The sequence below is a fragment of the Onychomys torridus genome, chromosome 3 (assembly GCF_903995425.1).
Source record: "Onychomys torridus chromosome 3, mOncTor1.1, whole genome shotgun sequence".
Lineage (NCBI taxonomy): Eukaryota > Metazoa > Chordata > Mammalia > Rodentia > Cricetidae > Onychomys > Onychomys torridus.
This window is the reverse complement of record NC_050445.1, coordinates 144,223,030-144,236,944: the sequence shown is the minus strand read 5'-3', so window position 1 is coordinate 144,236,944 and position 13,915 is coordinate 144,223,030. Positions and strand designations below refer to the sequence as shown.

The 13,915-nt window shown below is 40.1% G+C and overlaps 1 protein-coding gene across 2 annotated transcripts; it reads left to right on the top strand.

Annotated features, from left to right (window-relative positions):
* The first annotated feature begins 4,633 nt into the window (after positions 1-4,633).
* On the top strand, positions 4,634-12,962 carry LOC118579793 (protein mago nashi homolog). Of its 2 annotated transcripts, none has more exons than XM_036181478.1 (5): positions 4,634-4,803; positions 8,085-8,143; positions 9,061-9,171; positions 11,586-11,668; positions 12,633-12,962. In XM_036181478.1, exons 1-5 carry the CDS (start codon positions 4,710-4,712, stop codon positions 12,730-12,732), a joined length of 447 nt encoding a protein of 148 aa, XP_036037371.1. In that variant the 5' UTR covers positions 4,634-4,709; the 3' UTR covers positions 12,733-12,962. The 2 variants fall into 2 exon arrangements, with proteins under 2 accessions (XP_036037371.1, XP_036037368.1); XM_036181475.1 differs by having other exon boundaries at positions 4,653-4,848.
* The last annotated feature ends 953 nt before the right edge of the window (positions 12,963-13,915 follow it).

Sequence of the window (13,915 nt, the reverse complement as noted above, 5' to 3'; positions counted from 1 at the left end):
CTCCTGGCATCTCCTTTGCATGCCTAAATTCATCCCCAGTTCCTCCCTCTTCCTGGAAGTCCTACCTGTTCTCCCTGCCTAGCTATTGGCTGTTTAGCTTTTTCTTAAACCAACCACAGGGACATATCTCTATACAGTGTAATTAAATACCTCACAACAGTTTGCCTCCCAGCTGTTCCAGACTTAATAATGAAAGTAAGTCTATCAAATCATGGTAATCAGTGATCCTGCCTGATAACCAGTGGTGTATGTGAATTTGGTGTTTCAGCATGATGGGGATTTATTTGAAACACTTTGCTATCAAATGGCAAAAGACATGCCTAAAATCCACAGAGAAACCTAAGACGGAATAAAAGACAAAGGTGAGTGGATGGATAGGGACAGAAATAGATCACCACACTTTGGCTTTTCCTCCTTAAAATGTACCAACTTTAGTATGTTATATTAGACTGTATACTACTATTACTAAAGGAGACAGCTCTGACATTTGATTCTATAAGTATATAAAACCAATTACTGATACAAAATGAAAATACAAGTTTTACCTGCAGTGTTAATCATGATACGGTTAGAGTGTTTCTGAAAATTAGAAGAGGGAATTATTTGGTCACTTTTGTTGTTGTTGTTTTGGTTTTTTGAGACAGGGTTTCTCTGTATAGTTTTGGTGCCTGTCCTGGATCTCACTCTGTAGACCAGGCTGGCCTCGAACTCATAGAGACCTGCCTGGCTCTGCCTCCCGAGTGCTGGGATTAAAGGTGTGTGCCACCACCGCCCGGCTTATTTGGTCACTTTCAATAGACAAAAATATGTAGATGGGGATGGGCAGAGAAGATATGAAAAAGATCAAAAGACGAGAATTCTATACACAGAAAAAAAAAAAAAGCCCAGCAGAGCATTTAAGACATAGACAGCTCTCAGGAAGAATCACATCTAACAAAGGCAGGTTTGTGGTGCACACTTGTAATACCAACAGTTGGTCAGGAGTTTAAGGCCAGGATAGGCTACATAGGTGAGTTTAAGGCTGGCTGGAGCCCATGAGACCCTGACTCAACAAAAAAAACAAACAAAACACAACCAGAAATGAAAGAACTATATGATTGAAGAAACGCTTGACTGGAAATAATTATCAACAGATAGTGTACATTAAACCATCAAGCCTCACTTTCCATTGCAGTAAGGAGTGTTTGTTTCCTGCTTCAAAATGGTTCCTCAAGGTATTGTGAGGCTGACCACAGTGTTGGTTGGCAAAGGCAGAAATAGTCCTTCAGTTTCACATAAGTGATAAAAACACTTAGTTTTACATGTAAACTGTGGCAATGTAATTGCCCTAATTGGGAAGCTACAGTAGCTGAGAAAAGAAAACATTCACAATATATTCTCACTACTTCCAGTCCAATTAATGATACCTGGAACTTTTACATAACTGTGCTAGCCAACATGAGAAACTCTAGCATGTGTGATATTTAAATGTTAATGTAAGTTAAGTAAAATTAAGAATTTGGTTTCCCCAGTCTCACTAGCTACTGTGGGATAACGCTTTTGTACACTGGTTTAATAAAACGCTGATTGGCCAGTAGCCAGGCAGGAAGTATAGGTGGGACAAACAGATAAGGAGAATTCTGGGAAGAAGAGGAAGGCTGAGGAAGGCTGAGTCGGGAGACGCCAGCCTGCCATCCAGGGAGCAGCATGTAATGACACACAGGTAAAGCCACAGAACTTGTGGCAACATATAGATTAACAGAAATGGGCTGAGTTTAAGTGTAAGAGCTAGTCAGTAGGAAGCCTTAGCTAATGGCTGAGCAGTTTTAATTAATATAAGCCTCTGTGTGTTTACTTGGGTCTGAATGGCGGCAGACTGGTCAGGACATAGGAAAACTTTTAGGTACAACTAGCTGCACTTAAGAGCTCAGTAAACAAAACACTTTCCCACATCCCTGGTGTCTACCATCTGGGAGTACAAAACACATTGCTCTGTTACTTTTTAATACTGATCACAATGCGAAAGTTCCTACTTTGGTACTATCTTGACCTACAATATGAAGAGGTAGGTAATATAGTTTTCTATTTTATCTTAAAAACATGTAGGGTGCTACAGGACCTAAGGCCCCTAAATGAAGCCTTCTGTAGAATTCAGTGAAAGGGATTATAACTGATACTTTCACAGAGGCTATGAAACACTATCCTTAAGTTTCTGTGCATTATTCTTATAATAACTCAGGCTCTTCTAGGGTTTTAAAACTGAAAGTCTCACACCCTAGAAATCTCTTGAAACCTGGGAAAACTGGAATGGTGAGTCACCTAGTGGCAAGATGTGGTGAATTACGTTTCTAATGCATTTTCCTACATAGCAGACTACTATGAGAGTGAGTAAATTTTATAACGATTACATAACTATTCAGATGACTGAAGAGGCTGAGTGGTGGTGGTACACACCTTTAGTCCCAGCACTTGGGAGGCAGAGGCAGGTGGATCTCTGTGAGTTTGAGGCCAGCCTGGTCTGTCTACAAAGCAAGCCCAGAAAGATTGGGCTTCACAAAGAAACTCTGTTTCAGAAAACAAAACAACACAACAAAAGACAAAACAAAAAGAAAAAACAAGGACCAAAGAGAACCTGCCTCAACTTGCTTTGAAAACGACTCCACTTCCCCAAATCCTACATTCGAGTTGCTTATTAATTTCAAGTGTAGAAATTGTGGTTTTTGGCTTTCTCCAAACACACACGTTCACACCACTGTGCCTCACTTTAGGTCATCCTTTGAATGAAATGCTTGTCTGTACTGCAGACATTCACAGAATTTGCTCATCAAAAAGCAATTCAAATAACACACCCTTTATAAGCCTTATTTAATATTCTTGTTTATAAATTTCTAACTCCACCTACAATAAAAGCACTTGCACTTGCTTTTTTTTTTTTTGTACAGGGATGCTTTATTGCATATATGCTATATGTAATACCAATTGCTTCTCTGTGCTGATGTTTGCTTTATAAGTTTGCGTTCTTTTAGTCTGAAGGTGCAAATAGCTCTATTGCTTTATTACTAACGCCCATCTGTCCCGGCACACAGGAAATTCTTGTTAAAACTCATGTGGCATAGATTTCAAAGCACATCATACACGTTATTTAATTTTCTCAGTTCTATGTTTGGCAAAGTTGATTACTGTGTATCTAGTTAGTTAATGATCAAACAGGTGGAGATATAATTAGGTGGTGACAGTGTTGAGATTGAACTTTTTAAGAATTACTACAGAAGGCTACCAGTCACCAGGTAGGATTACTCAGGGTTGGTAACAGAGAGGTGATCAGGATTTGAAAAGTGAACTGTGTGTAAATTCACTCACATTTTGTGCTCTTCAATACCATGCCACACCAGAGTGTTCCTTACTTCTCCAATTTAAACTGTTGAGAATTGTGGCCTAGCTACCCACCTACCCCGCCACAGGCTACTACCTATTAATCCTTACTGAATGAAGTGACTCCCAAGTTCCAGGGATGATTTTCAGTTTCATGTGCTATTTGAACATCAAACTTCCCATCAGGGAGATTCATTTTACTTTGTTTGCTTTCCTATTTAAAACTTTTATTTTTATTTTTTATTTGTTTGCTTTCTTAGTCTTAGTCTAGGTTGTTAGCTACTGGAAAACTGTGAAGCATTGTCCAAAGGCTTCTGTTAGGAATCAGGAAGATTATATTCCGGTTGCCACGGGAATGTATCTTTACTCACCTCACCAGTTACAGGAAGTAGGGCCACACCCCATTTTACAATGTGCTTCAAGATCAGAGATACAACAATTACAGCTTGTGAACCCTAGTTCCAAAACCCAGAAAAAGGCACACCCATACTATAGGGCAACCAGAAAGTAAAAGTGGTTTACAAATGCTCCTTCCAAGCCCATTAAAAAAAACGAAAAGAAAAGAAAAGAAAAAAAACGAAAGGAAAAGAGAGGCTATTTGCTCATTACTAAGATAAAATGGAATTTTCAGGAAAAAGGATAAAGCTGGAAATTATTATAGTAGTGAGGGTAACCACGAAGTATTAAGACGAATAACCCATTCGGTCTTGTGCGTGGATCTTAGCTTGTGTATGTGTGTTACATGCTAGTGAGCGTAGGTTATTAAACCAGACAGGAGACTGGGGGTTGGTTGGTTAAAGAAATGGAATGTTGAGGGTACAGGATACGCTTAACAAGATAGTGCAAGCAGGTATGCTGCAGACGGAGGGTTGGAGACAGTAGATGGGGGAAGAGGCTAACCCCAAACAATATAGAATCCCATAATGAAATCCGGGGCTTTATCCGCCATCGTGCTCCTGTAAACAACCCTTATAGTCCCCCCTTAACCCAGACACACGTAAGACATAAAAGGGCAGGAGGGCTTGTTGGGAAGGGTGGTTCGGCGGGAGAAAGGATCAGAGTGTAATTAGGTGGAAGTGACTAAAATTCATCATATACGTGAATGAAATCGTCGAAGAATTGAGAGTAAAAAGCAAAGCATATAAAAATCCTTTCAAGAAAGAAAACAATGTGCTAGGGATCTTGGTAAAGCCGCTCCAGTGTAAAGCTCTAGTTCTCCCTAGGGTCTTTCGCTGGACCCGCAGCTTTCCGGGATTTCATTCACCCGCCGTGACGCTCTTTACCTGCGCCTCTGACGTCACTGCCCCGCGCCGGCGGCACGTTGGCCCGGCCGTGCGGCGGCTTTACCGAGCGCAAAAATGTCTATGGCTAGTGATTTCTACCTGCGCTACTACGTTGGGCACAAGGGCAAGTTTGGGCACGAGTTTCTGGAGTTCGAGTTTCGGCCGGACGGTGAGCGGCGGAAGGGGCCGCGAGGGAGGGCGAGCCGCCCTGGGGGTGGGTTTCTTTTCTTTTCTTTTCTTCCGTTTTATTTTCTGTCTTCTTTATTTCAATTTAATTGTTTAGTTTTAAGACGAGGTCTCGTTGTGCAGTCCAGGCTGACCTCGAGCTCACGATCCTCCTGCCTCAGCCTCCCGGATGCTGGGGTGACAGGTGTGTCACCACGCCCCACCTCCCAGGAAGGGCTTAGCTCCAACTTAGGAAGAGCTTGCTCGTGTAGTGTGCTGGGGTGTTTTTGTGAGAGAAAAATTGCTGTAACGTTATCCAGAAAAGCAGATCCTGCTGCCATCAGGGAGGTTGGACATAGAAGAATCGGAAACCTAGAATGGAGAATGTGTCCTTGGGCAGTATTAACAGAATTATCAAGTGATGCTTCCGCAGATGCTTGAAATCGTTGGGTGACCTTTCGGCCTACTCACCCATTTACCCTGTGTGAAGGCTGCTTTGTAGGGGAGGAACCCCCTGTCCAAACAAGAGTGTGATGTGTGTTAGGCATTGAAATACAGTTCTTCACCATCTTCGTCAAGATACACGGATGGATGGATGGTCAGAATTAAGGCAGTCAGCCGAAAAGGCTTCCTAGAAGCTCCTTTCTGGTTGCATCTTAGGTGGTCAGCCCTGTTAAGAAGAAGCTGAGTATCTCCTTCTGAGCCACTGGCTGTCAGAACACATTGAGGTATTTCCACAGGAAGCAAATGAAGTAGCCAGCGACAAGTTAGGTTTTCCCAAAGAAACAAGGCTTCTGATCCACTGTAGAGTGTGCCTGCTGCTGAGTAAGGGGCGTACTTGCCATAGACCAATGAGAGCTGGCGAGAGGAAGCACATTGGGGATGCCAAGTGATTATTATTTAAAATAACAAAGAAAGGATATTCCTGGGCTGACAGCTATCAGAGTTCTAAAGCTTTTCAATCTCTCTAAGGAAGATGATATCTATCAGGATGTTGTCAGAAAGCTCTTCAACAAAGATGGTAGGAAGTCCAGGACCAAAGCACCCAAGGTTCCCAACTCCAACTTTCTGTTCTGAAGAAACAACACACTAAGTAAAATAAAGAGGCTGCAGAATATACTAAACTTTTGGCATAGAGAATGAAGGAAGCCAAAAAACAAAACAAAGCACCAGGATCAGATTTCCAAGAGATGTAGGCTGTCCTTGTGAAGAGCTTCTACTTTTAAGTCTGAGTCCAGTAAAGAATAAGTTGATAATCAGAACTTGAAAAAAGAAAAGCTTCCCCTAAGTCAGGTGTGGTGGTTTATGCTTTGAATCCCAGCACTTGGAGGCAGAGGCAGGCAGATTTCTGTTAGTTTGAGGCCAGCCTGTCCACAGAGCAAGTTCCAGGTCAGCCAGGGTTACACAGAGAAACTCCGTCTCTAAAAGCAAAACAAAAAAGGCCCCAAAAGCTAAAAAAAAAAAAAAAAAAAAATCCAAGCCAAAACAAAACAAAAATCCCCAAAACCGGGGTTGGGGGTTGGGGGTGGGGTGGGAAGGGTGGGGGTGGGTGGGAATTTCCCTTGGAAGATGAGACACTTGGGGTTGGGGATTTAGCTCAGTGGTAGAGCTCTTGCCTAGCAAGCATAAGGCCCTGGGTTCGGTCCTCAACTCCAGCAAAAAAAATAACCAAAAAACAAAAAACTTTCTTATCTTCTGAGGGAGAGAAACACCAGAGAGGAGCAGAATGAGCAGGGGTCTGTTGAAGCCCTCCCGTCTAGAGTGATGCAATTCTGTCTTTGGACAGCTCTGCTTTCCTGCCCCAAGGAGTTTTATTTTTTAATGTACATTATGTACTTACTGGGCAGTACTTAAGTGCCAGAGCTGAAGGTGGTACTTGAGATGCAGACATTTAACTAAGCATATGACTGTGTGGACTTTAATGAAGTGCTGTATGCATATTTTGGACAAGGGTCTTTGAAAGGGGAAGTATGAGAGGATCAGGTATCAAAAATTTAGGAAGAAGTCAAGGTTGTTGTGGCCTTGCAGTTGTTTAGAAACTTAACTTTACCCTTGTTCTCCAGATGTTGTTTGGAGCAAACTTACTTTGTTTTTGTTGTTGTGCTGGTGGGTTTTGTTTTTGTTTTTTATTTATTTCTTTTGTAATTCTCAGTTCCCTTGCTTGTGCATGCCATGCAGCTTGTCCTTATCACCCTGAGTCACATAAATTAAGAACAACACTGTCAAGGGAAATTTTCTGTGTGGATTGGTTCTCACGCACCCTTACCACCGAATCATTCCACTTACCTGAGAAGTGATGACTCACAAAATGGGGTACACCCCAGTATAATATAGCAGATGAGAAGGACATCACAGATGTATCTGAGCACCTGACTGACTAACCATTCAGGATAGCACACACTGGAGGCCTCAGAGGCCATGGCAGATGGATTGAAATAAATCAGCCAACAAACTGATAGTTTGTATGCTTCATAGTTTTAATTTTAAAAATTTTTCGCTATCTTAACTATATACATGAATTTGAAGGAAAACAATTAAGAGAATGTTTTGGAATAATAGAGACTTGTATTACCCTGAGCAAGTTGCTTAACTTGATTTTATCCCCTGTGAACACGTGAGAAAAAGAAACCTGCTCTTAGAATTCCTTTCGAGACCAGATGAAGTGTTGTGAGTACTGCATTTAGCACCAACACGTCGTCACACTTGAAGAGAATATTCGGTGGTTTGTCACAGTCACATTTAGTTCAGGGACTAGATTAAGAAAATAAATGTGGTGTTGTGTACAACTTTAATCCCAGCATTCAGGACACAGAGGCAGGAGGATAGATCCCTGTGTGTTCAAGGCTACTAACCTGACTACACAATGCACCTTAACAAACCTGACCCATTGTATGTTTAGGTATGAGAGAGAAAGAGAGAGAGAGAGAGAGAGAGAGACAGAGAGAGAGAGAGAGAGAGAGAGAGAGAGAGACAGAGAGACAGAGAGAGAGAGACAGAGACAGAGAGACAGAGACAGAGAGAGAGACAGAGAGAGACAGACAGAGAGAGACAGACAGGGAGAGACAGACAGAGAGAGACAGAGAGAGAGAGAGAGAAGAACCTTAACAAACCTGACCCATTGTTATGTTGAAGGTATGGAACATTTTTAAAGTTGGCTAGCTGACTTATATTATATATTAGCCTTGATCTTACACAAGGAAAGTGTATTTACTAGTAAAACTGGGAATATGAAATTGTCTTTACCTTTAACATTGCTCATGGTATTTTTTCTTTCTTTCCACACAGGAAAGCTTAGATATGCCAACAACAGCAATTATAAAAACGACGTGATGATCAGAAAAGAGGTATGTTCTCTTCTCTCTCTTCTTTTTTTTCCTTTTTCTTTTCTTTTGAGACAGGGTCTCACTTTGTAGTCTTGGCTGTCCTGGAATTCACAGTGTGGAACAGTCTGGACTTGAACTCAGAGAGATCCACCTGCCTCTGGCTAAGTTCTTTTCAAATGTCTAAATTATTACATTTTGTTTATTTATCTTATCTGTGTTGATGAAAGTGTTTCAATGAAGAAGCCAATTTATAGATGGAAAGGTTTCTATGTTAATTACATGTGATTATAGCATTAAAATTTTTTAACATGTGTGTATTTGTGTGTGTGTGTGTGTGTGTGTTGGATACATATGTAACATAGCATGCATGTGTGGAAATCAAAGAACAGCTGGTAGGAATTGGTTTTCTCCTACTATGTGGGTTCTAGGGATTGAACTCAGGTCTTTAGTCTTGGCTGACATTACCCACAGAGCCATCTTGGTGATTCTCATTTTAGCATTTTTTTAAACAATCAACTTGAATATTTTTAATCCCATATCATTCATTTTGTGAAGCATGATTTTTAAACAAAGGCTTGGAAGCGTGGACTGGGCTCAGCGTGCCGGCTGCTGTGTGCTTGTGTTGTGTCCTCACACTGTAGCCCTTACGCTGCTCCGTTAACTGTGAGCACCTGGAGTGTCCCCGCTACACCGGCCAACTCCGGGGCCTAAAGCAGCTGGGGTGAGAAGAGGGAACAGTGTGTGTTAAAGGGCGAGAGAGCAGGATAAAAGTTTGTGAGAAGGATAAATTTTAATTCTGCAACTTTGGAATCAAATTAAATTGTTCACTCCTATTGTGTATATCTGTATTTAGGATTTGTAGCTTTCTTTTATTATATCTCAATGAATTGTGGGAAGACAGATGGGCGTTATAAGATTTTATTGTAATTGATTTTCAGGCCTATGTTCACAAGAGTGTCATGGAAGAACTGAAGAGAATTATTGACGACAGTGAAATTACAAAAGAGGATGATGCTTTGTGGCCACCGCCTGACAGGGTTGGCCGCCAGGTCTGTGGACCGTGTTCTTTAAGTGGATAGACTCAAGTTGATAATACAATTACTGTGCTTTGTCAGTATATCCATGATGGTTTCTTATTGAAGCTTTGATTATATAACTCATTTTCTTTTCAGATTCTTTTTTGTGGTACTAGAAATTGAACTCCAGATTCATCCATGCTAGGCAAGCAAACACTCCATCAGGTTACAGCTCCAGCTCTTACTGAGCTTGATTTTCTTTGCTGTTTCCACCTAGTAGAGGAGTTAGAACTGAGCTCTAATTTAGACATCCTTTCTCCAGCCTGTCCAGCTAAAGTTAGGGTATTTTGACTCTGTTACGAATTATTAATTGTTAGTTAGCTGTGTTGTTAATTATTTCTATTATAAATAGGTACAACATTGCTAGCTAAATTTGAGAGTTAGTTCTTAAGTTAGTATATTTTGACACGGCTATGAATTATTTTTTGTAAATTAGATGTTATTGTTAATTATTTCTATTGTAAATAAGTACATTACTAGCTAAATTTGAGAGTTAGTTCTGATCACTGAGTATGGCAATTCACTTTCTCCAATTTTTTTTCTTTCAGGATTTGTATATTTGAACACCCCAGAAAAAGTCTTGATTGATTTTTTTTTCAAACTGACTATTGCATTTGACTATTATATTCCCTTCAAAATACTTGATATTTCTCAAAGTGCTCCCAAAGAACTCTGTAGGCCCAATTTCACTCTGTATGAAGACAGTGTGGTTTCTGAATTGGGTCTTTTCAACTCTCAGAGAAATGAAATATAAGGCCTTGGTGAAAGAAATACTTAATTTCATTTTTGTGTGTTCCTAAGGATTATACTGTATATCAGCCACTTTCTTTGACTAGAAGAAAATGTAGAGAGATCAAATACATGCTGAAAGTAGCATTAATGTAACTGTTGTGTGGCAAGAGCACAGTGTAGAGTATGGTGTGAGGCAACAGAGGTAGTGGTCTGTGTCCTGTGGGAACCTGAGTCATAGCAGTTAATACCACTAGTTAGCGTAGTAGTTACTGGGTGTCTGTGTCTACAAAACAGCCAGATATTTTAAATTATTAAACTTGCTTCTATAGTGGTGATATGACATCTAGACTTGACTGTGTTTATAAGTTGATATACTTCTTTTAGAGGATGGTTTTGGAATATACATTAGAAAATGCCAATATTTTCCATTTATTTTTCCCTTAGTAATGTCATTTCTGAACCACCAGTTCTAGAAAAGTAACTGCAGATACAGAGAAGATTTCATTAGATATAAAAATGTGTTCCATCATCTGGGGAGAGCCAGTGCTTGCTTGCATCTGTGTACTGGTGATGTGTTCTCATGAGAGGGGAGCAGGCATGCTCCAGAAACTGCCACTGGATAATTAAAGCAAGAATTTTGTGATTATTAGAGATTCTTAGCTAATTCTCAATTTGCTGTATCTCTTGAAGAGTATAGTTAGGCGTTTTGATTAAAAAGCTGTGACTGTTAGCATCTGCTTGGTAATTTAGTGTAAAAATTCTTTAAACATACAGCCCCTTCATTAGCTTTAGGTTTTTGGGTAAGCAGTATAGATAAAATTTGTATGATGATAATGATACTGGAGCAACCACATTATACTGTATAAGTTTGAGGTTTCATTGAATTTCAGAGGGTATTAGTCTGTAAATGGGAGCATTACTATTATACATCACTTCTGGCTATTGATATCATTGTATGTTCTGTACTTGATGAGGTTAAGATTGTACATTTGTGAAATAGGGCTAACGAAGACTATGCTCTTGGAAAGGTGTTTTAGGGACTGCGGAAAATATAAAGTCCCAGCAGTCGGGCCTGATATGTGGCAGGTGCCCAAACGGTAGCTATTGTTAATGTCCTGTATTTATTTATAGAAACTTAACAGAAAGGGAAAATGCATTTTGTGCTATTTTAAATGGGTTTGTATTTATATAATCATTTCTATAACATATGCTTTAAAGTGACAGTGCTCATGTTTACCAACATCATCAGAAACATTTTGGTGTCATCTTGTTGAGCTCCTTTCTTATGATGGCTCTGGAAAGCATTTCTGGCTTGTTCCTGAAATTGAGGCTAGTGTTCATGTGTGGTCAGTGAGGTTCTATTAAGAGAATTTGGTCTAGCAGATTAACTTTCTTTTGGTTTTTGGAGAGAGTCTCCCCAGGCTGGTGTGGAATTTCTCTGTAGATCAGGCTGGCCGTGGACTTGAGACAATCCTTCTGTCTTGCTTCCTGCGTGCTGGGATTATAAGTATGTGCCACCATGCTTGGCTGAGATTAAATTTCTTTTCCCCTCTATCAAGTTCTAGAAGGTTTGCACTTCTTTGTAGCATGAATACAAGTATCTCTCGGGTAGACTTTTTTTATTGATGCCATTTCTCTGCTCTTTTTGTTTCCAGGAACTTGAAATTGTAATTGGGGATGAACATATTTCTTTTACCACATCAAAAATAGGTTCTCTTATTGATGTAAATCAGTCAAAGTAAGTATATTAAAGTGTTTGGCTGAGTTAATGTAACTCATTAATGAGGCTTGTGTCAGTACTGTGGTCTCCTAGACAAGGCAGTTTAGTATTCGGATGGCATAGGGACTTTTAAGTAATTAAATACTTGTTATCTTGTCTGTCAGAGAAGTTAGCAGTGTATTTCACTAAGTACTCAGTTCAGCAATGTGCATAATAATGCCTGATTTTTATTGGTCATTTTATATTAAAAAGTCTGGTTATAATGTCACAAAATGTAAAGGAAGAAAATTTTGGATTCATCAGCTTCATTGGGACCATTTTATATCATACTTCCCCTAGGATTTAGCACTTGAAAAAAAAACAAAAAACAGTAGGCATGTGTGTGAGCTACCTTTGTGTCCTTAGATTCTTTGTAGCATATACTGAAGCTTTGCTGGTGTGAATCATTGAGTCATTTCTTCATGCTCCTTTCCTTAAAATGTCCCCATATGGCTTCCATTGCTTCATGTTGCCCTGAATTATAACTTGCTTGAGTATAAGCTGCATGAGAACCTTCTTGTCTTCAGAGTTAGAGTAGTGCCCAGCACATAGTAGGTGTTTCAAATAAGTATTAAAAAGAAGAAAAGAATGAATGCACAATAATAACTGGACACCCATATTCATGAAGAACAACTGGATGCTTAAACCTATAAATATGCTCCTACAGTTGGTGAGGACATGGCCTGTGTACTCTATTGGGTTTGTACGTGGGTTGCTTCTGTTGAGAGCGCAGTGAGTCCTGCTGAACTGTGTTCCTCCTTACAGGGAAAGAAGTGTTAATTAACTGTCCAGTTTGTTCACTGTAGTTGTTGGCAGGTGGCCCTTTTCCTAGTTCTATAAGCTTAATTGGTACAAGTGGTTTGTTTTCTTTCAGGAAATTATAAGATTATGTTTCATAGAAAACGAAAGATAACTTTTATTTATTTATGTTTTTTAATTTTAGGGATCCTGAAGGCCTCCGTGTATTTTACTACTTGGTGCAGGACTTGAAATGCTTAGTATTCAGTCTCATTGGACTACATTTCAAGATTAAGCCAATTTGAACTGGATACTTTTGAGATTATTTATATATTTAATTAAAGGAGGGTTTTTTAATTGACACTTTCGGGATTTTTTTATTAATGTGAAATTTTTGTATATAAACTTAGTATGTGAAATATGTTTTCCTCTCTTGGGTCCATGTGGGCTAGAAAGCCCCTATATGCAATTGATTCTGTACATAAAAGCCACTTTTTGTTGAAATTTTGCTCTAATAAAATGTATGAAAAGCCTAGATGTGGAGTCATTGATTTTTTGTTTTTTTTTTGTTGTTGTTTTATTTGTTTGTTTGTTTTTTGTTTTTTTGTTTTTTTGCAGCTGAGTCAGTGACTTGCTTTAAGAATGGTAAGTTGTTCTTGTTGGTAGAGCTTAGAGCAGAGGCCGCTCATCTGGAAATATACATATGCCTGGTGCCCACAGAGGCCAGAAGAGGATGTTGGAACCCTTAGGACTGGAATTATCCCCATGTGGGTGCTCAGATCCAAACTCAGGTCCTCTGCAAGAGTCACCGGTGCTCTTAGCCACTGAGTCATCTCTCTCTAGCCCCTGTTTTTCTTGGGACCTTTAAGTGGATTTTATTCCTGAGCGACAGAGTCCAAATACCCACCCAAAAACCCTTCCTAGGGTCCCCTTGTCCCCTTTCATCACTGAGTTCCTGAAGCCTCTTTCTCATGTCTTCACTCTCAGTGCTTGTGGCTCAGCAAGGACTTTAGGAGTAGGCATGATAGTGCAGACCTTTAGAACAGATGTGATTGTAAATGCTAGGACACATGAGGTGGTTTAGGGCACAGGAAATCTTAAAATAGAGCTCTTTTTGGTTTTGTTGAGAGCTGTCAAGTTTACCATATTTCACTGTTGTGAAAGGTTCCCTGTGAGGCAGAAATACCGAGGTGTGAAGCTGGCCAGGACTAACCAGTCCTCCCAGTGAAGGCGGTGAGTCAGCCCATCCTTCCCTGTGGGCTGGTGGCTACTGCAGGTGTCTCTCACTTCAGCCTGGGGCAGGAAGAACAGCTTGCAGCTGTGCAATGATGATGCCACCGAGGTCTGAGGGTCCCACTAGAAGGTCTGAATGTGTGATGAGAATTGTATCTCTCTCAACATAGTAGGACAGGCAATTGTGGTTTCACAGAGGCTATTACAGCAGAGAAGCCAGAGAAATGAATATATATTTGTGTGCATATTGTGGGT